Source organism: Buteo buteo, chromosome 31, assembly GCF_964188355.1.
Source record: "Buteo buteo chromosome 31, bButBut1.hap1.1, whole genome shotgun sequence".
NCBI lineage: Eukaryota > Metazoa > Chordata > Aves > Accipitriformes > Accipitridae > Buteo > Buteo buteo.
The window spans coordinates 1,862,182-1,886,606 of NC_134201.1; the positions used below are offsets into that span (position 1 = coordinate 1,862,182).

Sequence of the window (24,425 nt, forward strand, 5' to 3'; positions counted from 1 at the left end):
AGAGTGGAGGAACTGAAGAAGGTCTGGATGAGGTCTGCCAAGGTGGAGTGAGGGGCTTAAGGCACGAGCTGTGAGGAGAGTCTGAGGGAACTTGGCCTCTCTAGCCTGCTGAAGGAGGCCTGGGGCCACCTCATAAGAGCCTACAGCTACCTGGAGAGATGGTGGAGCCAAGCTCTCTTCTGCAGTGGCCAATGATATGACAGAGGCAACAGCCACAAATTGCCTCTTGGGAGCTTTAGGCTGAGCCTTAGGGAAAAATAAAATAGACTAGGAGGAGTGTTGTTATGATGTCCACCTTTGGAGATCTTCCTTGCTCCTCAAAGTCACAGCCAGCCTGGAGACTGGACTAGAGACTCCCCAACAGTCTCTTGCCCACCAGCCCTTCCAGGAGCCTGTGCCTTGCCACACGCTCTACAAGAAGAGATCGATTTGGAGGCGAGGGTCTGTACATCATATGCTTATTGGACAATTGAGGTTGGAAGGGAGCTCAGGTGGTCTGTAATCCAATGCCCAGCTCCTAGCAGGGCCATGTCTGAGGTCAGACCAGGTTGCTCAGTAAATGTCAGCATCCACAGAGAGAGCTGACACATGAACCAGGCATCTAGGCCACCATTACAGAAATGAAGACGAGGCTTTTGACCAGCTCCCTGACCACAGCTATGGGTATGCCACGCCTCCTGAGATTCCTGGGAACATCCACCTTCTTGTCCACAGGAGTGGGTTCCTTATGCAAGTCTCCTGGCATATCTGCAGAACAATGGGGTGCTTTAGTCTGCAAAGAGAATTGAAAGAAAGCCTGTGACTGGGGCACTATCAGATTGCTTGCTACAAGAGAGGGAGATGGAGGGATCTCAGAGCTGCCAGGTTCCAGCAGAAGATACCAGTTTTGAACTGGCGTAGCCTTTAGATCTTTTCACATGTGATGACTCTGCTCCCCCAGTTCAATCATTGGCACCTGGAAACCACCCCTGCTTTTCCTTCCTCTCCTCCCAAAACCTGACCAAGGGATGACAGGAAGAAAGGAAGCAGAAAGGCCCTAGGCCTCCATGACTCAGCTGGGGTCTGGCACTTGGAGGGCCACAGAGTTCTTCCACTGTGCATCCCGTAAAGGATCAAGCTGGGAAGTGAGCCTGCAAGTCCGAATCAACAAGGTCCATGGACAGGCAAGGCTGTGTTTATGGCTGTGTCTGGAGACCAGTAGCCCTACAGCATAGATCAAGCTGGGGCTGAAACTCAGGCCTAGGCTTCAATGGTCTCCTGGGCCCATGGACAGAGGTGTGGGTGAAGGCTGCAGGTGATGCTGCTCAGGGCCCTGACACTGCCATCTTAGACCCCACCTGCCAGTGCCCTCAATAGGCCAAATTCTCATTCCCTGATGGGCAGGGTCTGCTCTCTGCTACTCTCCTTCTTCCCATCCCTGGGGATCTGGGACACCCCAATTTCATGGTCACTATGGCCAAGGCTGACACCAGTCTTCACATCCCTGACCAGCTCTTCCTCTTCTGGGAGTTCCAGGTCCAGGTGAGCATCAGACTGGATGGCCTATTCAGAAGCTGAGCCACACAGAAGCTCCCACCTCATCAGTTGCCTGTCCCATAGAGAATGTCCACACTTATCTGAGCTGCCCTGACATCACACAAGGCATCCCCCACTTCTCACCTTCTGTGTCGGTCTCTCTTAAAAATGTTGTGCCTCCATTCACCAAAAAACCCGTGGGAGCTGTCCTTCCTCACCTCAGCTTATTCCACTCATGTCACAGCTCTGCCGTGCTATGCAGCGCTCCCGCTGTCCACACCCCAGGCGGTGGGCTTTGATGCCCATGAGGACTGCAACACTCAGATGTGGCTCCAGGGCCACGGGCAGACTTGTAACAAGGAAAGCTTCTACCAAGTGATGGGAGCCCTTGTCTAGAAAAGCTTGGCTTCTGAGCAGAGGCATGCTGGAGTAGATGGCAGGTGGCAACATCATGATGAATGAGGTTCCCATCAAGAGCAAAAGCTGCAGTCCCCAAGGCCAGAGAGAAAGAGGCCTGGGCTGTGCAGCCCTGGCAGGAGAGGGGTTTGCTGTCCCAGGTGACTCTGCAGCACTGTGGGACCTGTGTCAGAGGTGAAGCTCATCTTCAAGAAGGACAAGTCCCTGGGGGAGGACAGCCTGTGATGCAACCCCACTGTGGACATCATGCTGGGGATCAACCAGATAGATAGCAGCTCCACAGAGAAGGACCTTGAGGTCCCAGAGGACAAGCAGCTGAGCATGGGCAAGCAATGCACCCTCATGGCAAAGGCCAACAGCCTCCTGGGCTGCATTAGGAGAAGCCTTGCTGGCAGAGGGAGGGAGGTGATCCTTCCCCTCTACTCAGCACTGATGAGGCCACAGCTGGAGTGCAGTGTCAAGTGCTACGCTGCCCAGTGCATCATACTTGTTGACCTACTCAAGCAAGTGCAGCAAAGGGCCACAAAGCTGGTTTAAGGGACTGGAGAATCCCTCAGAGGACAATAGGCTGAGAGATGTGGGACTGTTCAGCCTGGAGAAGAAAAGTCTTGGAGGCATATTATTAATGTGTATAAAAGTCCATCTGAACCCAAGAAAACACCGTTTGACTCTGTGGGTGGTTAAACACTGGAACAGGCTGCCCAGAGAGGTTGTGGAGTCCTCATCTGTGGAGGTATTCCATACCCACCTAGATAAGGTGCTGAGCAACATACTCTAGCTGACCCTTCCTCAGCTGAGGGGGTTGAACCAGATGGTCTCCAGAGGTCCGTTCCAATCTCAACATGTCTGTGATTCTGTGAGTATAAAGGAGAAAGCTAAGACAGAAAGAAATGACCCCCACATTGCCTTGAAAACAAATATTGTGGGATCCCATGGAGGAGAGCCAAGCTGGAACAGGGGAGAAGTGTGAGGAGGAAGGAGTGGCAGAGTTGTTCTGTACTGACTTTTACCCCCCTCTTCACCATCCTCCATGCACCTCTTCAGGCTGGGATGAGTAGAAGAATTTGCAGCAAGGGGGTAATGTGACCCTGCCTCCTGGCAGCTGCTTCATGGCACCTGTCCTTGTGCTGGCCCAGCGCCACTGACCATACACGGTCCCACGGCCCCACTCTGCAGGCACAAAATGAGAAAGGGAAGAGTCAAGGTTGGGGACCTTCCCCCCATTGTGATCCCTATGATGGCCTTGAGATCACAGTTCTACCATGCCCCTCCTACTTTTGCAGCTTCCCCAGCACGTGAACCATGTCCTGCCCAAGCCTTGTTCTACATGGGGTTTTGCAGACAGCTCTGCTCTGCCAGGGTCTGGGGAAGGAGAGAAGCTGGGCAGGGCTGCCTGTTCCCCAAAACCAGCCTTTGGCCCAGCAGGAAGATGAAGGTGGCCTCACAGCAAAACTCACCCATAAACCTGTGTTGACCGTAAAGGGCTGGAAATGGCCAAAGAGAGATGCTGGGGGTGACAAAGGCCCTGAGCCATCTTCCCTGTCTGTCCACACCACCAAGGGCACAGACCAGACTCCTCCTCTCCCCTGAATCTGCATGACTTCCATGCTTGCACAGGGCCTGGCTCTGAACGACAAAACCCTGATGTGAATCCTTGCCATGCATAGTCACACACTCCAAGATATACACTTATATTTTTCTCTCCTGGGCACTTTCCAGATCAGATTAGCTACACCTAAACTCTCCTCACTTCTTTGACCTCCCTCCACCTCCTCTGCCCTCTCCCCAGCACAGCCCAGTCTGGCATGGCCCTACAGCAGTGCCCGCCACAGGGTGCAGCAGAGCTCTGGGCACTCACCCCACAGCCCCAGACCCTCTGAAGGGCACAGCAACTCCTCAGGGGTGGAGAGGGCTGAGCCCCAGGGGGAGAGGCATCTGTGGCACAAGGCCTGAGGAGATCCCCTTGTATGATGGAAATGCTGCTATGGAGCCCAGCTCTGTCACACAAGTGCCCATTGCCTGTCCTTGCCTGCAGTCACAGGCCTGACACACAGCAGGACTCTAACCAAGCTTCAAGAGCACTCAGGCCTTCCCCCAACCCAAGGGTTCAGAAGGAAAGCATGGAAGTGGGAAGAGAAAAGGTCAGAAAAGACCAAGCGCTGGTGATCCCTAGCACTGCTGCTGTGCCAGGACTCCTTTCTTCTTCCCCTCTACACACAGGCACTGCTCCCTGCAGCTGCAGAGAAGGTCTTGGAGGAAGGATCTCAGGAAAAAAAGACACTGCAGGGCCCTTTATTTTGTTTAAACACACAGAGGGTATGGCTCCTTATTTGCAGAGCTTCCAGGGCACAGAAAAGCCTGGACAGACTATGAATTAGAAAGCAGAGAAATAAAGACATTTCTTTGTGGAAAGCATTCAGATAAGTAAAACAAAGTGAAATAGAAGGAATAAAACCACACCCAAAATCACCATGAAAAGACCAGCAAAAGACAGGTGGGGTCTGTAATGAAATACAAGTACTATGCAGAAGACAAGAGGCAGTTTATCCCTTCTGAAAAGCATCCAGTCGTTATTCTTCTGAAGGCATCCTTGATCTCATGGTTTCTCATGCTGTAGATGAGTGGGTTCACGGCTGGAGGCACCACCGAGTACAGAACTGCCACCAGCAGGTCCAGGGATGGGGAGGAGATGGAGGGGGGCTTCAGGTAGGCAATTGTGGCAGTGCCTATAAACAAGGAGACCACAACCAGGTGAGGGAGGCACGTGGAAAAGGCTTTGTGCCGTCCCTGCTCGGAGGGGACCCTCAGCACAGCCCTGAAGATCTGCACATAGGACAGCACAATGAAAACAAAACACCCAAATGCTAAACAGACACCAACTGCAAGTACCCCAACTTCCCTGAGGTAGGCATCTGAGCAGGAGAGCTTGAGAATCTGGGGGATTTCACAGAAGAACTGATCCACAGCATTGCCTTGGCAGAGGGGTAGTGAAAATGTATTGGCAGTGTGCAGCACAGCACTGAGAAACCCACAGCCCCAGGCAGCTGCTGCCATGTGGACACAAGCTCCGCTGCCCAGGAGGGTCCTGTAGTGCAGGGGTTTGCAGATGGCAACGTAGCGGTCATAGGCCATGACAGTGAGAAGAAAATATTCTGCTGAGATCAAAAAGACTAACAGAAAGACCTGGGCAGCACATCCTGCATAGGAGATGGCCCTGTTGTCCCAGAGGGAGTTGGCCATGGCTTTAGGGACAGTGGTGGAGATGGAGCCCAAGTCGAGGAGGGAGAGGTTGAGGAGGAAGAAGTACATGGGTGTGTGGAGGTGGTGGTCACAGGCTACGGTGGTGATGACGAGGCCATTTCCCAGGAGGGCAGCAAGGTAGATGCCCAGGAAGAGCCAGAAGTGCAAGAGCTGCAGCTCCCGTCTGTCTGCAAATGCCAGGAGGAGGAACTGGGTGATGGAGCTTCCGTTGGACATCTTCATCCCCTGGGAATGTGTTGCTGTCAAAGTAGAAAAAAGACAGTGAAGAGTCAGGGCATTATTGTCTGAGCAATATCACAGCCATTTCCCATAGGCCCTCCCACTCTCACACGCACAGACCCTTTTCCTTTTCCCGGAGACCTTCCTTCAGGTCTGTGGCTGGAGCCCAGCTTGGTGCTGGCTGAGCGTGCAATGAAGAGCAGGGCCTCTGCCCATGGGCTCTTGGAAAGTCAGCCCTGCTCTGCAGCAGTGGGTTCATGGGATTGGTGCGGACAGGGGCCAGTCTGGTGTTTGACTTTGTCAGCTGAAACCACTTCTAACACAGACGGGATTGGCTGCATCTGCACTCCCAGTGCTAAGGAATCAGGAAGGTAAAAGCAGTTTAAGAGTTCTAGGGTTTTTTACAGCTGCCCACATCGCCCCTGGGGAGTTTTCTTACATCTCGGGAAACTTCAGCATTTCTGCTGCACTCCGGGAGAACAGCGTGAGCCAGGCAAGTCAAGAGGATTGCCTGTGGCTTAGTGCAGAGAGAGGGGGACCTGCTCTGTCCTTCTGTCTAGTTCCCACTTGCACTGTGCTTGCACTTTTCTGAGATGGAGGGTGATCACGCTCCCCTGTTTTACCCTGAAAAGCCACCAGGCACTGCTGAGAGCAGAGACATCCACTGCAGACCACCAAATGTCTCCCCCTTTCTCAAAGTCTCAGCACCCTGCTTCTAGCCAAGGACACACCAGGCTCATTTCACCAGCTCAAGAGCATGTCCTCATTCATAGCATCTCTGTGCTTCTCCATGGGGCGTTCAGATCACAGAAAGATGCTCTGAGAGAGGTTTGCATCCTGCAGGGCAGCTGACAGCTTGGAAGGACACTCGGAGGTGATAGCCAAGTGACCTGACATGGTGGCATCTCTGTAAGGGAGAATCAGCTCATTCCCCAGCCCCACAGACACCATTGAGCATAACCCCTCAGATGATAGGAAAGCTGGGACACTTTTTCCCATGGACACACCTGCATGGCAGGACCCACAAGATCAGTGTGTAACTCTGCAGGTGAAATTCCCATCCCCAGAGAAACAGACAGCAGCAACAAGATGAGAGTAACACAGACAAGTGAAGAACCAAGGAAAAAGCAGAGATCGACTGGCTCAGAGAGGCAAGGGGAGAGGCAGCTGCTGTCTCAGGAAAGAGTTACCCTTACCCAGCTGTGCATGCCACCTCCCAGACACCAGCACAGCCAGGCAGTTGTTCTCAGTCCCTGTGCTCTACTTCAGGAGGCTCCTCTCAGACTTACTGATCACTCCAAGTTACAGCTCAGGAGTCTCAGGGACTGGTTCAAGCAAGACAATTCCTTCTGCATTTCTCCCCCAGATTCCACAAGACTAGGAAACAGAAAACACAGACTCTGGAAAGCCCCTTAACTTTATAGCAATCCCTGCTTTGACCTTCCTCTTGAAACGTGCCCTTGGAAACGTCCTGGGGGTGATCTGGAGCTGTGAGCTGCCCTGACCCACACAGCACCCTCTTGTCAGCAGAAGGACCCTGCAATTCTGCAAGCTGTTTCTTCCACCCACAGCTTCTCCCCACTCTGCTGTTACAGTTCCCCAGGCAGGCTGAGTCCTTACCCTGACCAGCGGCAGATTCCCTGCCCCAGCACACAGCTTTTCCTTGCAGCCAGAGACTTACTGTGCAGAGGGCTGTGAAGAATTCTTTTTGAGTCAGCTCTCTGCATCCTCTCACCCCAGACCGCTTTTAAAATCTCTCTGCATCACTCCTCTCCCCTTGGTGCCTGCAGGCAGTGCCCTCAGCCCTGCTGCGCTTTGCAGAGGAGCTGCTCCTGGGCAGAGCTGTCTCTCGGCAGTGCTGCCTGCTTGCCATGAGCTCCCTCCAGCCCAGGAGCCCAGCCCAGCTCAGCAGCAGAGGAGCAGCCCAAGGCAGCCCTTTCTCTGCCCCCTCTGGGCTCCCTCCAGGTGTCCCTGGGGCTCCAGGGGAACCTGCTGGCAAACAGGCTGAGGCAATCAGTGATGTTCCCTCCCTCAGCGGCAGAGAGCCACTTCTTTAATGAAATAAAATTTTCCACTCAGAGACAAAGTTACATCTACATGTGACCTTTTTTTCTTTCCAGAAATATAATCCTTCTCTCAGAGTTACTTTTAATGTACCACTTTTTTTGTGTTGTTTTTTAGACATGATACTCAGACAGTGAAAGGCAGGGATCTCCTTTACACCTCCAGGCAGAAGCGATCTCTTGGTCAATGGTGGTGTTTCATCTGCGTTTCTATTCATGGCATTTGAAGGAGACTCAGCTCTCTCCCATGCACTCCACAAAGCCACAGGAGGTGGGATTCCTCTTGACTCTTTTCAGGTGGGCACAAAATAGGCACCTGCATGGGAGCTCCTTCTCTCAGCTCCCTTCTGAATTAATGGAGATGGAAGGCAGGAGTCAGGTGTTCAGATGCAAATACCTGTTGACATCTGAGTTGCCAGAGGTGGTCCAAGATACATGTAGGTAACAGCAAACTGTAATGGAGAAGTTCATAGAGACAGGGCAACATCTCGGGAATCATGTATGAGCCTAGTGGGAAAATCCTTTGGCCAAGTGACATGACACTCTATGACCAAATGAAGGCCAAAAGAACCTTCTCCTACTCCTTATCTTCATGGTAGTTTATACAGGTTTTCATTCATAGGAACGATTGCAGTCATGTACCATAGCGAGAGCTGGGTCTCTCTCTTTTCCATCAGCTGAATTTACTATACCTCCACTGGCTCTAATGGCATGTGTCCCATGTTTGTCCCCACATGGCCTAACACAATTCAGGACAGGTACTCTATTTAATGTCCAGATCCAGGGCCACAGAGCTGCACCAGATGCCAAGGCTCGCATGGACCTCACAGGACCTACAGGAAAGCAATTCCCATTCAGGCTGGTACATCACAGACACTCCAGACGGCATCGCAGAGAGTGCGATTTGGTGCCTGTGTGCCCTTGACTGATGCCATCAGTCAGAGCCATCGTCATCAGATGCCGTCAGAGATGCAAGGTCTGTCCCTTCCCCACCCAAGAGCAGCTGCTGGCATTGCATGAACATGAAGCATGTCGCACAGGGGTTTTTACTCACTCCCTTGATGATCCAATCAATGAAAGACCAAGAATTTTCATAGTGTTCCTGGATACATCTTGTCTTCAAGGACAGCATTCTCCAAGCACAGCAATGGTCCACATCAAAACTCAGTAGAAAGTCAGAAAGGAATTCAAGGGCACCAAGATGATTTTTTGGTACTTCAGGAAGTGTTAAAGAAGAAGAAAAAGAGATAAGGTAGGACCAGTGCTGAACTGTGTAAAAGTAGGTGTAGATAGATCTGAGTTGCTCTACGTCACAGCCTCGGTTAATACCAGCCAGGTCTCGCAGGCCATTGAGCTGTGAGGCAGGACCCTGGAGCAGAACAACCAGCAGTTGACCGACAGCATCATTCATTCACACTGGAAGGGACCTTGGCAGGTGTCTTGACCAACCTCCTGCACAAAGCAGGGTCAGACCAGGTTATTCAGGTCTTTATGTAAACATCTCTTCATCACTTTCCAGGATCAAGCCTTTGCATATTCTCTGGGAAACAGCTTCCAGCGCTTCACTATCCTCGTGTTGGAAAAGTTTCTCCCTGTATGTGCCCTGACCATCTCTTTTTCCAGCCCATTGCCTCTTGTCCTTGTGTCTTGTACCACGGACATAAGCCTGACTCAGCCTTACTAGGACCAGTGCCATGATGCTGCAGGTTCCCCCATGACCTTCCTTTCTCCCAGCTGAACAAGCCCAGCTCTTTTAACTTCTTCTCACACGACAAGTGCTTCAGCCCTGGTCACCTTGGTGGCCCTCATCTGACCTGGATCCAGTTTGCCAGTGTCTCTTTGGCACTACAGGGGGCTCAAAGCCTCGGGAATTTTTCTGGATATGATGTAAAATGTTCTGAGGAGAGAGGGATAATCAATTCCATTGGCTGTGCTGCTGCTCATGCAGCCCTTGATTCTGTTGGTCGTCTTTGCTGCTGGTTCATCTTTTGCCTCATGGCACCCAAGGACCACCAGAGCTTTTCCCACAGAGCTGCTATGCAGCCGTGCAGCCCCTTGCCTCCCTCATTGCAGGGGCTTGGTCTGCTTTAGGGGCAGGACTTTGGATTTGTCCTTACTGGATAGCACGCAGTTCTCTTTTGGCCCATCCCTCCAGAATGCCTATGTCCTTTGGGAAGGCAGCCCTGCCCTCCAGTGCAGTGTCTGCTCTCCTCAGTGTGGTGGTGTCCTGGTTTGGCTGGGATAGCTTTCTTCTTCCTAGCAGCTGGTACAGTGTTATGTTTGGGGTTCACTATGAGAAGAATATTGATAAGCCACTGATGTTTTCAGCTGTTGCTAAGTAATGTTTAGTCTAAAGTCAAGGATTTTTCAGCTTCTCAAGCCCAGCCAGCAAGAAGGCTGGAGTGGTGCAAGAAGTTGTGAGGGGACACAGCCAGGGCAGCTGACCCAAACTGGCCAAAGGGTTATTCCATACCATGTGACATCATGTCTAGTATATAAACTGGGGGGAGTTGGCCTGGGTGGGTGTTATGGATGCAGGACTAACCAAATCCAGCAGGTGTTAAAACTCAGATTTATTCTTCAGCAAAAGTTAGTTAGAAGTCCACATGCTCAATGATGTAAAGAGAATTAATACTACATGGCTGACTTAAGTATCGCCAAGATTTAAAGTGATGGCTCAAAATGCCCACCTAAAAGCTGAGGGCTCTCTCCCTTGAGGAGTTACCTCGGGCGGTGCCCTGACCCGAGAGGGAGTCCCCAACTGCTGACCTGCTGCTCCGAGGAGGACTGCCAACATGTCCTCTGGCAGGACTCTGTTTATACCGCTGTTGAATCTGACCTGTGGTCATTTAATTCTATTGGCTAGGAGGGTCACCTCAGTGTACCTGGCACATCTCGATTAGCCAGTTCAAATTTCAACCTGCAGCCTCCAGGGTTTCCTTCCCCTTCTCCCTTCCTGGAGTTTTGTTTCCTGCTGGCAGGATGGAGGGGCGGGATGTACTGCCACATCCTTAACCGCACGAGTGGGCTAGACCAGGCCTCCCTAACTGCGCGGGCGTGGTAGAACTGGCCTCCCTACTGGCAAGAGCGGGGTAGAACTGGACTTCCTGATGGCAATGTTGGTGTAGTCCTGGCCTTCCTATCTGCGCGGGAGCGGTAGACCTGGTCTCCCTACCCAACTGGGCAGGATAGACCTGGCCTCCTGACTGTGCCACTGGGGTACACCTGGTCTTTCTACCCGAGCGGGAGGGGTAGATTTGTCCTCCATGTCCACACGAGAAAGGTAGACCTGGCCTCCCTAACTGTGCGGGCAGGGTAGACCTGGCATCCTGACTGGCACTGGTGTGGTAGACCTGGTCTCCCTATCCACACGGGTGGGGTAGACCTGGCCTCCCTGCTGCACTGGTGGGGTAGACCTAGCCTCCCTACCTGCACTGGCCGGCTACACCGAGCCTCCCTGCTGGTGCCGGCAGGGTAGACCTGGCTGCCCTAGCTTAGTGGGCGGGGTAGACCAGGATACATACCAGCAAGGGCAGGGTAGACCTGGCCTCCTGAACAGCGCCAGTGGGGTAGACTGGGCCTCCCTACCCATGCGGGTGGGGTTGACCAGGCCTCCCTAACCCCACGGGTGGGGTAGACCTGGCCTCCCGAATGGTGCAGTTGAGGTAGACCTGGCCTTTCTAAATGCGCATGTGAGGTAGATCAGGACTCCCTGCTGGCACTGGTGGGGTAGACCTGAGCTCCCTAGCCAAGCGGGCGGGGTAGACCACGCCTCCCTATCAGCAAGGGAGGGGCTAAACATGTCCTCCTTAACCGTGCAGGCAGATTAGACCTGGCTTCCCTAACTGCGCGGGCGGGGTAGACCAGGCCTCCCTACCGGCAATGGCGGGGTAGACGTGGCCTCCCCAACCGCGCAAGCGGCGTAGACCTTGCCTCCCTAAACATGCGGGCGGGGTAGACCTGGCCTCAAGACCGGTGCCAGTGGGGTAGACATGGCCTCCCTAACTGTGCGGGTGGGGTAGACCTGGTCTCCCTAACGAGCTGGCGGTCTAGATTTGGCCTTGCTACTGGCACCGGTGGGGTAGACCTAGCCTCCCTGCCGGTGCTGGCAGGGTAGACCTGGCCTCCCTAGCCTAGCAGAAAGGGTAGACCTGGCCTCCAGACCAGCGCCAGTTGGGTAGACGTGGCCTCACTAAGCATGTGAGTGGTGTAGACCTGGCCTTACTACCGGCAAGGGCGGGGTAGACGTGGCCTGCCTAGCCAAGCGGGCAAGGTAGAGCAGGACTCCATAAACGCGCGGGCGGGGTAGACCTGGCCTCCTGAAGGGCACCGGTGGGGTAGACCTGGCCTTTCTAAACGCACGTGTGAGGTAGACCTTGACTGCCTGCTGGCACCGGCGGGGTACACCTGGGCTGCCTACCCAAGTGGGCAGGGTATACCTGACCTCCCTATTGGCAAGGGAGTGGGAAAACATGGCTTCCCTAACTGCGCGGGTGGATTAGACCTAGCCTCCTTATCCGTGAGAGCAGCGTAGACCTCGCCTCAAAACCGGCGCTGGTGGGGTAGACATTCCTCCCTAACCGTGCGGGCAGGGTTGACCTGGCCTCCCTGCCAGCGCCAGTGGTGTAGACCTGGCCTCCCTACCTGCGCGGGCTGGGTAGACCAGGGCTCAGTAAATGCACGGGCGGGGTAGTCCAGGCCTCCCTAACCATGTGGAAGGTGTAAACCTAGCCTCCCGACCGGCACCGGTCAGGTAGACCAGGCCTCCCTACCAACGCTGGTGGGGTAGACCTGGCCTCCCTGCTGCACTGATGGGGTAGACCAGGCCTCCCGAACGATGCTGGTAGAGTAGACCAGGCCTTCCTAACCGCACAGGTCGGCTAGACCTGGCCTCCCTGCTGGCACCGGCAGGATAGACCTGGCCTCCCTAACCGAGCGGGCGGGGTAGACCTAGCCTCCATACCTGAGCAGTGGGGTAGACCAGGTCTCCCTAACCGCATGGGCGGGGCACGCCTGGCCTCCCCACCGGTACCAGTGGTAGGCCTGACCTCCCTAACCACACTTAGCAGCGTAGACCTGGCCTCCCAACTGGCGCGAGTGGGGTAGACCTGGCCTCCCTATCTGCGTGGGCGGGGTAGACCTGTCCTCCCTAACCACGCGGGCGGGTTAGGCCTGGCCTCCCTAACTGCGTGGGTGGGGTAGAGCTGGCCTCCCTACCAGCAAGGGCGGTATAGACGTGGCCTACCGAGCGGAGTGGGCCGGGTAGTCCATAACCATGCAGGCAGCGTAGAACTGGCCTCCCTACCAGTGCTGGTGTGGTAGATCAGGCCTCCCTATCCATGCAGGTGGGATACACCTGGCCTCTCTACTGGCGCCGGTGTGGTAGATCTGGCCTCCCTAAATGCATGAGTGGGGTAGAAGTGACTTCCCTAACCTCACGGGCGGGGTAGATCTGGCCTCCCGACCAGCACCAGTGGGGTAGACCTGGCATTCCTAGCAGCGATATCCGGGTAGACGAGTCCTTCCTAAATGTGCAGGTGGGGTAGACCTGGCCTCCCTACTGACGCCCATGGGGTAGACCTGGACTCCCTACCAGTGCTGGTAGGGTAGACCTGGCCTTCCTGCTGCACCAGTGGGGTAGACCTGGCCTCCCTGCTGCACCAGTGGGGTAGACCTGGCCTCCCCAACCATGCGGGCAAGGTAGACCTGGCCTCCCGACCTGCACGGGCCGGGTAGACCTGGCATCCAGACCGGCGCTGGTGGAGTAAATCTGGCCTCTGAACCCACGCAGGCAAGGTAGATCACGCCCCCCTAACCACGTGGGCAGGGTATACATAGTCTCACTACCCGAGTGGGCAGGGTAGATTTGGCCTTCCAAATGGCATGAGCGGGGTAGACCTGGCCTCCCTACCAGCGCCAGTGATTTAGACATGGTCTCCCTACCTGAGCGGTCGGGTAGACCAGGCCTCCATACCGGCAAGGGCAGGGTAGACCAGGCCTCCCTGCCAGTGCTGTGGGGTAGACCTGGCCTCTCTACCAGCGCGGGCCAGGATAATTATGCCTCCCTAACCATGTTGGTGGGGTGGACCTGGCCTCCCTCCCCAAACGGGTGCAGTAGACCTGGCCTCCCTAACCACGCAGGCCGGGTAGACCAGGCCTCCCTACCAGCGATGGTGGGGTAGACCTGGCCTCCATAAGCGTGCGGACAGGGTAGACCTGGCCTCCCTACCAGCAAGGGCAGGGTAGACCTGGCCTCCTGACCACCACCAATATGCCTCCCAATCATGCAGTGCCCCTTGCTGTAGACAAGATGGACCTTGCCATAATGCTGGCATTCAGGTGCTGGCAAAATGGCACCAGCCCTCTTGGAAGGTCATGGTGTGTTTTCCCACCTCCGTCTCCAGTGGAACATGGCTTTCCTGGACATGCTGTGCCATATTTGCTAACCACATGCCATTGCACTAGGTGCCCCAGGCACGGCACTAGTGGACATTCTTAAGCCATTTAAAAGAGAGCCTTGACATTATATCACTGCCTGCAATGCAGGGGTGCGCTCATGTCTGAGTTTTGCAGTGAGCTGAGCAATACTGAGTGCAGCAGGGAGTGCCTAGACAGGGGTCTGACCATCCTTCTGGTGCACGCTTCCTTTTGGTCAGCTGAAAGACCAGCAGCTGCAATGGAAATGTGAGTCTAACTGACATTCAGGTGCCCTAAACTGTGGGTGTAATCTGAGGTCACCAAGGGACCCCTCTCCACAACCCCACAGCTGATACTCAGGCAGTTGTGGGTATCGCAGGTATGCTCCACCAGAGCCTGAAGACACATTTTCGTCTGCAAAACACAAGTTTTTGACCACCCCTGGCACCTCAAATGCTACCAGGTGTTTGTGTGTGAGCAGCTGACAGCCAACCTGCATCGGCATGGATCCCAGCGGAAGCTCAGGGCAGGGGCTGGCCTGCAGGCACCTCTTTTGCACAAACTGCACTGGAGCAAGGTTGTGAAAGACCTTTAAGATCATTGAGTCTAACCATAAACCTAACCCTGCCAAGTCTACCACTAAACCATAGCCCTAAGTGCCACATCTAGACGTGTTTTAAATAACTCCAAGGATGGTAAGTCAACCACTTCCCCGGGCAGCCTTTCCAATGCTTGATGACCCTTTCGGTGAAGACATTTTTCCTAATATCCAGTCTCGGAATATTGATTTTTGCCAGGAGGTCCTTTCTCATCCATACCAGCCTCCTGCAAGTTTGCTTGACTTCCTGCCTGTCTGGGTGTACTGTTCTGGTGCTTGAAGAGGACAGCCTTGACCATCAAAGAGCTCTCCCCTCTTCTCTGCAGGACCATATCCCATGGGATTCTGTAAAGGATGTCCCTTGGCAGACCAAAGCCTGCTCTCCTGAAGTCCTGCTCTTTGCCTCTCAGGAACCTCAACTCTACTTTCTCACCCCTGACTATTACACCCCTGACCAGCTCTTCCTTGTTTCCAAGGATGACGTCCTGCAGGACACTCCCCTTCACTGGCTCCTCAGGCACCCTTGCCACGAGGATGCTCTCAATGAACTCCAAACACCTCCTGGATAGCTTTCACCTCGCTGTGTTGCCCCTTCAGCAAATTTCAGGGCAGTTTCAGTCTGCCATGAGGACCAGGGCCTGCAAGCAGGAGGCTTCTTCCAGTTGTCGGAAGAAGGCCTCACCTGCTTTTCCTTCCTGTTCAGGAGGTCTGCAGCACTCAGCCACGCACCACAATGTTGCTTATGTTGTTCTGGCCTCTCATGCGGACTGTCCAACTGTCCCTATGCAGCAGTGCCCCATGCACGCCTGCTGCTCTCTCACATAAAGGGCAACTTCCCTTCCAGGTCCAGACCGATGGCTTTATCAGTACCTGACCTCCCCAAAATTGTCACTTTCTCCAGGAGGTGGTTTGGGCCACAGTATCCATCCAGCAGCCAACTCACAGACTCTCAGGGCTCTCCAATATCCACTCCAGGCTTATGGTCTCTAAAATAACTGGCTCTCAGGCCTCTTTTTGTACTTGCTGCCTGCTTTGGTTTGATATTTGCTAGTGGTTTCCCCCACTGACATACACACTGACATCTCCTATTTTCCCCCACAACCACAGCAGGAAGCTGAGAGCACAGACCCTGGAAAGCACCTTTCCTCCCAAGTAGCCCCTGCCTTGATGTGCTTCTGGAAAAGTCCCCCTGGGCATGCCCTGGGGTGATCTGGAGCTGTGAGCAGCCCTGACCTAGGCAGCACCCTCTCAACAGCAGAAAGGTCCTGCCTTGCTCTGCCAGCAGGTTGCTGCATCCACCCACAGCTTCTCCCCACGGTGCCATGGAGACATCCCTGGGCAGGCTGAGTGCTGACCCTGGCAGGCGGCAGAGTCCCTGCCCCAGCACACAGCCCCCCACGGTGCAGGGACCCTGCTCAGAAGGACAGCCCTGGGCACCCCTGGCTGCACACCCACCTTCACAGCCCTGCAGCCATCCCCAGGAGAGGGCAGCCTCATGCCCTGTCCCTCTGAGGGTGCAGCAGGCAAGCCCTGCTCTGGAGCATGTCCTTCTCCACACTAAAGAAACCCTGAGCGCTGTCCTGCCACATCCTAGACACTGCAGCAAGGTGTGCCGTTTCTGGGAAACCTAAAGTGAAAATTCAAGTAGTGACTGCTCAGCAGTGGTAATTTGTGACCAAGGATTTATCTGGCATGGAGGGCGAGAAGTCCCAACTGCAGAAGGGTTTAAACTGGCTGGAAGCAGGAATGCCAGAGAGAGGAGGACTCCCTGTCAGGGAGTGGTTTCCCTTGGTGATGAGATAAGGAGCAGCCACAGTACTGTCTTGTAGCCATTCTGAAATGGGAGGAGGCTCAGGGGACGCTTTGGGCAGCAGAGCTGGGCTGGGGGAGGGACCCAAAGCCAGGCTGAGGTGTTGTCCTGGTTTCAGCTGGGATAGAGTTAGTTGTCTTCCTAGTAGCTGGTACACTACTATGGTTTTGAGTTCAGTATGAGAAGAATGTTGGTAACACACTGATGTTTTCACTTGTTGCTAAGGAATGTTTAGTCTCAAGTCAAGGATCAACTTGACTGCTCCCAATAACCACACAGGAACTGAGGAATTAAGAAAAATTTTGCCCAAAGATTTGGCTTGCTAGGGTGCTTTGCATATCAATGAGCCCTCTGGTGCCAAGTTCCTGAATTGCAGGTGCTGGGAGACTGAAGAAACCTCTGGAGAAGTAAAAGTCAGCAGCAAACCTCCAAGACTCTGAGGGTGTTAGTGGGCCCCACTGAGGACAATCACTGATGAGAGCAGCGAGGTAATGACCAGAAGAGGCGGCTGTCCCTGGGGGCTGGTAAAGGAGGAAATCAGAGGCACTGGTGACAGGTGCAAAATGTTGGGGGCAGGATGGGGACCCAGCCCCACCAAGGCCCTTGGCTGCCCCTGCCACCTACACTCTCCTATGCCTGTGGTGTTTCCCTGCACATTTTAACCACTCCCTGCTTCCCTAACTCACTCTGACCCCCATGATGCCCCAAGCTTTCCTGATGTCTCTCTGGTTGTTGCTTCAAACACAAATCAGTGGTTACTGTAGGATTGGCCAATGCCTGGGAGTTCCCCACGGCCTGTCCAGTTCTTCCAAAGCCTCGTGAATGCTCCTCTGTCATCCAAGATGTCCCAGCTCAAAACTCAAATCCTCACTCCACATCCCAGCACTGAAAGGCATGTCCTCCTTCTCCTGCTGCCTCAAAACCAAAACTCCACCTATTTCACTTTAGAATCACACCTCCCCCCCAGTTCAGATCTTCTTTCTGCCTTTAACACACTCCCTGCTACACCCCACCTCACCCTCTCCCTGCAGTCCCGTGTGGCTCCCAAACCCTTCCCTCTTCCCCCGCAGTGATGGGACTTAAACCTAGGAAGTTCATGCCTCCTTCAGGATCCTGAGGCCCATCCAAGTTGGGGACTGAAGGAGGGAAAGAGAACAAGGTCAGCTCCTGGGGCATGACTGGGCACAGCCACCCTCAGCAGTGAGCATTAACCATCTCCTAGGCATGCACACAACATGGAAAAAATCTCTTTCATCCCTGACTTGCAGAAGAGGGGTCTTCCTTCCTGACATCTTCCCAAGACATACCTCCTCCTCTTCCTTATGCACAGACATCCACTGCTTGCCATTTCTGGCCTCAGATACGGTTTCAGGATTTGCTAAAGCCATCAGCCACCTCCTTGTTTCTCACTGACATCCCTTGACCCTCTCTCTGAGCCCTACACACAGGCAATCAATCAGTGTTGCTCAGAGCCACTCGCATTTCAGAAGAGGCTTTCAGATTCCTGCATATTCCTGGTGCTTATTATCTATCTTCCTGGCTCTCTCCAGAGCTCATGGCAAACATTGTTGTCTACAACAGGGCCTTTATGACCACCTTTTATGAAATCATTGTCTTTTTAAGATCTTCTCTGCAGAAAGAGTAGCCACAGAAAAGCACCAAAGCCACCACAACAGAGTGTGAGTGAAGTGCCAGTAAGAAGCAGCTGAGCAACACCCAAAGCTCGGGCTTCCTGGCAAGGAGTGTCTCCACTCAGTTTTGATATAGGTCATTTCTGTGCTTGGAGGATGCTGTCCTTGTAGAGCAATGTTTGAAGCTTTGCTGCTTTGCAACGCTGAATGACCGTGGGACCCCACTAAAACTCCCCAGAATAGGCCAAAGTCTGGTCCTTTAATGTCCAGCATCTGTAGTCTTCTGTTTTTCTTCCTCACTCCCCTCGGGAGCTGGGACCTCACTATTTCATTTTCATGACAGAAAAGGCTTACACTGACCTTCACTTCCCTGGCCAGCTCTGCCTTGCTGGCAAGTATCAGATCTGGGTTTGCATTACCCTTGTTGGCCAATCTGGCAGCTGTGTGAAGATGTTCCCCCAAGACACTCCAGAAACAGCCAATCTGGCAGCTGTGTGAAGATGTTCCCCCAAGACACTCCAGAAACGGCCTGGACTGTTTGCATGCCGCTGTGTTCCCCTTCCAGAAAATGCCAGGGTCGTTGAAGTCCCCAGTGAGGCTCAGGCTTCTACATCCAGAGACTTCCTTGGGGTGCTTAGAAAAGACCATGCCCACTGCTCCAACCTGACTGCAGCTTCCTCAACTCCCACCTTGATGTCACCTTTACTGGCCCCTCCTCTGACCCTCACTCACAAGGGCTGACCCAACTTCTCCACTGGCCCCAGTAAGGAGCTCCATGCATCCAAACTACTTCTTCACTTTAAGGGAACCCCACTCCTGATCCTTCCAGCCTGTCTCTCCTGAGGACCAGTACCCATCCATTGCAGCACCCCAAGCTGTGTCCCTTGTCCCACCATGCCTGGGCAGTTCCTTTATGGATGTCAAAAAGCTCAGTCTCCAGCTCGTCCTTGCTATGCCCCTGGCTGAGGGCATCAGTGCACATTTGGGTTGTAGCACCTCAGCTGTAACACCAGGCCAGGCTCTGACTTGTCTTCGGGAAGTTGGTCCAAACATCTAAGACCCCGTGTGTGCAAAGGCTTGGCTTCAGAGCCATGCCGGAGTGGTTGGCAGATGGAAACATAAAGCTGAAATTGAATGCCAAGACAGTGAGCAAACTCTGCTCTCCCCAAGGACAGAAAGAAGGGCTGGAAGGGCAGCCCTGCCAGGGAATGGGGTTTTTGTCAGTGGTGGCTCTGCTGCCCCTGAGGGCCTTTGGTGGAGCTGAAGCTGATCTCTAGGAATGACAAGGTGCTACTGACAGGCCCACTGTGAAAACTCTTGGTCATTTCCTTGACTATGTAATCAAGGGGGTGAGTAGAGGCAGGTGGAGAGGAAAAAACAGAATTTTGAAACTGTAGTGTCATGGTTTAACCCCAGCCAGCAACTAAGCACCACGCAGCCGCTCACTCACTCCCCCCCCACCCAGTGGGATGGGGGAGAAAATCGGGAAAAGAAGTAAAACTCGTGGGTTGAGATAAGAACGGTTTAATAGAACAGAAAAGAAGAAACTAATAATGATAATGATAACACTAATAAAATGACAACAGGAGTAATAAAAGGATTGAAATGTACAAATGATGCGCAGGGCAATTGCTCACCACCCGCCGACCGACACCCAGCCAGTCCCCGAGCGGCGAATCCCTGCCCCCCCCTTCCCAGTTCCTAAACTAGATGGGACGTCACATGGTATGGAATACACCGTTGGCCAGTTTGGGTCAGGTGCCCTGGCTGGGCATGAGAAGCTGAAAAATCCTTGACTATAGTCTAAACACTACTGAGCAACAACTGAAAACATCAGTGTTATCAACATTCTTCACATACTGAACTCAAAACATAGCACTGTACCAGCTACTAGGAAGACAGTTAACTCCATCCCAGGTGAAACCAGGACGTGTAGGCATAGGTGTGGAAACCCCAGTGTCATGTGCTTCATGTCTAAAAATGGGAGAAAGAAAAATGATTCTTAGACCTCACTCTTTCAGATGGGAGAAATGTCGCTGCTGAAAGAAGTGGCTCTGCCCAGCTGAGGGAGGGAACATCAGTGATTGCCTCAGCCTGTTTCCCAGCAGGTTCCCCTGGAGCCCCAGGGACACCTGGAGGGAGCCCAGAGGGGGCAGAGAAAGGGCTGCCTTGGGCTGCTCCTCTGCTGCTGAGCCGGGCTGGGCTCCTGGGCTGGAGGGAGCTCATGGCAAGCAGGCAGCACTGCCGAGAGACAGCTCTGCCCAGGAGCAGCTCCTCTGCAAAGCGCAGCAGGGCTGAGGGCACTGCCTGCAGGCACCGAGCGGAGAGGAGTGATGCAGAGAGAGTTTAAAGGCAGTCTGGGGTGGAAGGAGAGAGGAGAGCTGACCTGGAGAAAAATCTTCACAGCCCTTCACAGGGTAAGTCTCTGGCTGCAGGGCAATGCAGCTGTGGTTCCTGGAATGAGCTCCTAAAGCTGGCACATCCCACAGCCTATGGGATCTGTCAGAGGGACTCTCACAGTTTCTGCAGTGCAGAGAAAAAGGCCGTGCTTTGGAGCACAGCTTCCCTGCTGCACCCTCAGAGGGACAGGGCATGTCAGCTGCCTTCACCTGGGGATGGCTGCAGAGGGTGAAGGTGGGTGTGCAGCCAGGGGTGCCCAGGGCTGTCCTTCTGAGCAGGGTCCCTGCACCGTGGGGGGCTGTGTGCTGGGGCAGGGACTCTGCCCCCGGTCAGGGTAAGGACTCAGCCTGCCTGGGGAACTGTAACAGCAGAGTGGGGAGAAGCTGTGGGTGGAAGAAACAGTTCACAGAATTGCAGGGTCCTTCTGCTGGCAAGAGGGTGCTGTGTGGGTCAGGGCAGCTCACAGCTCCAGATCATCCCCCAGGATGTTTCCGAAGGCACTTTTCAAGGGGAAGATCAAAGCAGGGATTGCTATAAAGTTAAGGAGCTTTCCAGAGTCTATGTTTTCTGTTTCCTAGTCTTAGGGAATTTGGGGGGAGAAATGGAAAAGGAGCTGTCCTGCTGGAACAAGTCCCTGAGACTCCTGAGCTGTGAATTGGAGTGATCAGTTGGTCTGATAGGAGCCACCTAAAGTGCCTTCAGCTAATCCTCTGCCTGTGGACAGCACCAGCATCACCTTTGCTGGATCCAGCAGGGTTGTTCTAACCTGCCCTTTTCCACCTGCAACAGGAACATGGGCCCAGCCGGTGCCCAGCAAGCAGGCAGGTTTCTGTGGAGCTGAGGAGAGTGCACAGAGGTTGGGATAGGGTGTCTGAGAAGTGACAGGGAAACACCTCCCAGGAAGAAAATCTTCTGGCAGCAGGGGATTGACCAAGGAATGAGAGGAAACTAAAACCAGAAATGCTGTGGGAGGGAGAATTCAGAAATCTCTCTATCATCCCCACCAACGCAGACCCATTCCTGTGAGCAACCCCCCTTGCCTCCTCTCCCACCCAGCAAAGCCTCTGCCCTCAGGGCTGGGGGGTCCAAGACACGAACCACCTCCTCAGCAGCCAGAGATCCAGCCGAGCCACAGGGCAGCTCTCCAGCCACGTGCCCAGTTCCCTCTGCAGAGCCCAGGGGCTGAGAGCAACTGCCTGGCTGTGCTGGTGTCTGGGAGGTGGCATGCACAAATGGGTGAGGGTAACTCTTTCCTGAGACTGCAGCTGCCTCTCCCCTTGCCTGTCTGAGCCAGTCAATCTCTGCTTTTTACTTGGTTCTCCACTCGTCTGTGTCATTGCTATTGTTACCATGTTCTTGCCGTCAGGTTCTCTGGGGATGGGAGTTTCAGCTGCAGAGTCACACACTGATCTTGTGGGTCCTCCCATGCACGTGTGTCCATGGGGACAAGTGTCCCAGCTTTCCTATCATCTGAGGGGTTATGCTCAATGGTGTCTGTGGGGCTGGGGAATGAGCTGATTCTCCCTTATGTCCTGGTTTCAGCTGGGATAGAGTTAACTGTCTTCCTAGTAGCTGGTGCAGTGCTGTGTTTTGAGTTCAGTATGTGAAGAATGTTGATAACACTGATGTTTTCAGTTGTTGCTCAGTAGTGGTTAGACTAAAGTCAAGGATTTTTCAGCTTCTCATGCCCAGCCAGGGCACCTGACCCAAACTGGCCAACGGTGTATTCCATACCATGTGACGTCCCATCTAGTTTAGGAACTGGGAAGGGGGGGGCAGGGATTCGCCGCTCGGGGACTGGCTGGGTGTCGGTCGGCGGGTGGTGAGCAATTGCCCTGCGCATCATTTGTACATTTCAATCCTTTTATTACTCCTGTTGTCATTTTATTAGTGTTATCATTATCATTATTAGTTTCTTCTTTTCTGTTCTATTAAACCGTTCTTATCTCAACCCAGGAGTTTTACTTCTTTTCCCGATTTTCTCCCCCATCCCACTGGGTGGGGGGGGAGTGAGTGAGCGGCTGCGTGGTGCTTAGTTGCTGGCTGGGGTTAAACCATGACACTTTACAGAGGTGCCATCACATCAGGTCACTTGGCTATCACCTCCGGGTGTCCTTTCAAGCTGTCAGCTGCCCTGCAGGATGCAAACCTGTCCTCTAGCAGCTTTGTGTTATCTGAAAGCCCCATGGAAAACCACAGAGAGGCTCTGACCGAGGAAATGCTGTTAGGTTTGTGAAATGAGCCATGTGTGCCCTTGGCTTGAAGCAGGGTTCTGAGACCCATAGAAAGGGGGAGACATTTGGTGGTCTGCAGTGGGTGTCTTTGCTCTCAGCAGTGTCTGGCGGCTTTTCAGGGTAACATGGGATTGTGATCACCCTCCATCTCTGAATGGTGAAAGCACAGCGCAACTGGGAACTAAAGGGAGGGACAGACCAGCTCCCTTTCCTCTGCACTAAGCCACAGGCAATCCTCTTGCCTCGCAGGACTCACTCTGTTCTCACTGAGTGCAGCAGAAATGCTGAAGGTTCCCGAGATCTAAGAAAACTCCCCAGGGGCCATGGGGGGAGCTGTAAAAAAACCCTAGAACTCTTAAACTTCTTTTACCACTGTGGTTCCTTAGCACTGGGATGGCAGACTGGCCCCTGCCCGCACCGATCCCATGAACCCACTGCTGCTGAGCAGGGCTGACTTTCCAAGAGCCCATGGGCAGAGGCCCTGCTCTTCATTGCACGCTTGGCCAGCACCAACCAGGGCTCAAACCACAGAGCTGAAGGAAGGTCTCCCAGAAAAAGAAAAGGGTCTGTGTGTGTGGGAGGGGGAGGGCCAGTGGGAAATGTCTTTGATGTTGTTCAGAGCAGTCTCCCATAACTTGGTGCTGTCTTTCTCTCCTGTGACAGGTCCCCCTGCCCCGAGGAAGAAAATGTCCAACGGCAGTTCCATGACTGAGTTCTGCCTCCTGGCATTTGCAGACATGCAGGAGCTGCAGCTCTTGCACTTCTGGCTCTTCCTGGGCATCTACCTGGCTGCCCTCCTGGGAAACGGCCTCGTCATCACAGCCATAGCCTGCGACCACCGCCTCCACACACCCATGTACTTCTTCCTCCTCAACCTCTCCCTTCTCGACTTGGGCTCCATCTCCACCACTGTCCCCAAATCCATGGCCAATTCCCTCCGGGACACCAGGGGCATTTCCTTCTTGGGATGTGCTGCCCAGGTCTTCTTTGTATTCTTCTTGTTTGGTGCAGAGTACTCTCTCCTCACTGTCATGGCCTATGACCGCTACGTTGCCATCTGCAAACCCCTGCACTACAGGACCCTCCTGGGCAGCGGAGCTTGTGTCCACATGGCAGCAGCTGCCTGGGGCTGTGGGTTCCTCAATGCTGCGCTGCACACTGCCAATACATTTTCACTACCCCTCTGCCAGGGCAATGCTGTGGACCAGTTCTTCTGTGAAATCCCCCAGATCCTCAAGCTCTCCTGCTCACACTCCTACCTGAGGGAAGCCAGGCTTCTTTTGGTTAGTGTCTGTTTAGCATTTGGGTGTTTCGTTTTCATTGTGCTGTCCTATATGCAGATTTTCAGGGCTGTGTTGAAGTTCCCCTCTAAACAGGGACGGCACAGAGCCTTTTCCACGTGCCTCCCTCACTTGGCCGTGGTCTCCCTGTTTATCAGCACTGCCATATTTGCCCACCTGAAGCCCCCCTCCATCTCCTCCCCGTCCCTGGACCTGGTGGTGGCAGTTCTGTACTCGGTGCTGCCTCCAGCAGTGAACCCCCTCATCTACAGCATGAGGAACCAGGAGCTCAAGGCTGGCATTAGGAAAGTGATTTCAGGGATGTTTCTCAATAGGGATAAACTTTCTGTGTCTCTCCACAAATGACTCCCATGTTTTCCCATTGCAGGCCTGTACTTTGTTTCTTACAATTGTTAATTTTTTTTGCATTGTTATTTCTTGCTATTATGTTCCTGCATAAATTTCTGTATTTATCTCACTCTCCAGAGGAATGAACCTTCTCTGTCTCACATTTAAACTGTATAAGATTGTGTCTAACACTGGGTCAGAGTTGACTCTCTCATAGCATCTCTGTAACGAA

General features: G+C 53.7%; 2 protein-coding genes across 2 annotated transcripts; one reads left to right on the forward strand and one right to left on the reverse strand.

The window, feature by feature from the left end:
• Positions 1–4,452: 4,452 nt before the first annotated feature.
• LOC142026116 (olfactory receptor 14A16-like) lies at positions 4,453–5,409 on the reverse strand. The gene has a single exon (XM_075018952.1). It carries the CDS (start codon positions 5,407–5,409, stop codon positions 4,453–4,455), a length of 957 nt encoding a protein of 318 aa, XP_074875053.1.
• A 17,842-nt stretch (positions 5,410–23,251) lies between these two features.
• Positions 23,252–24,211, forward strand: LOC142026107 (olfactory receptor 14A16-like). Its single transcript, XM_075018943.1, has one exon. The coding sequence runs from the start codon at positions 23,252–23,254 to the stop codon at positions 24,209–24,211; it is 960 nt and encodes a 319-aa protein (XP_074875044.1).
• The last annotated feature ends 214 nt before the right edge of the window (positions 24,212–24,425 follow it).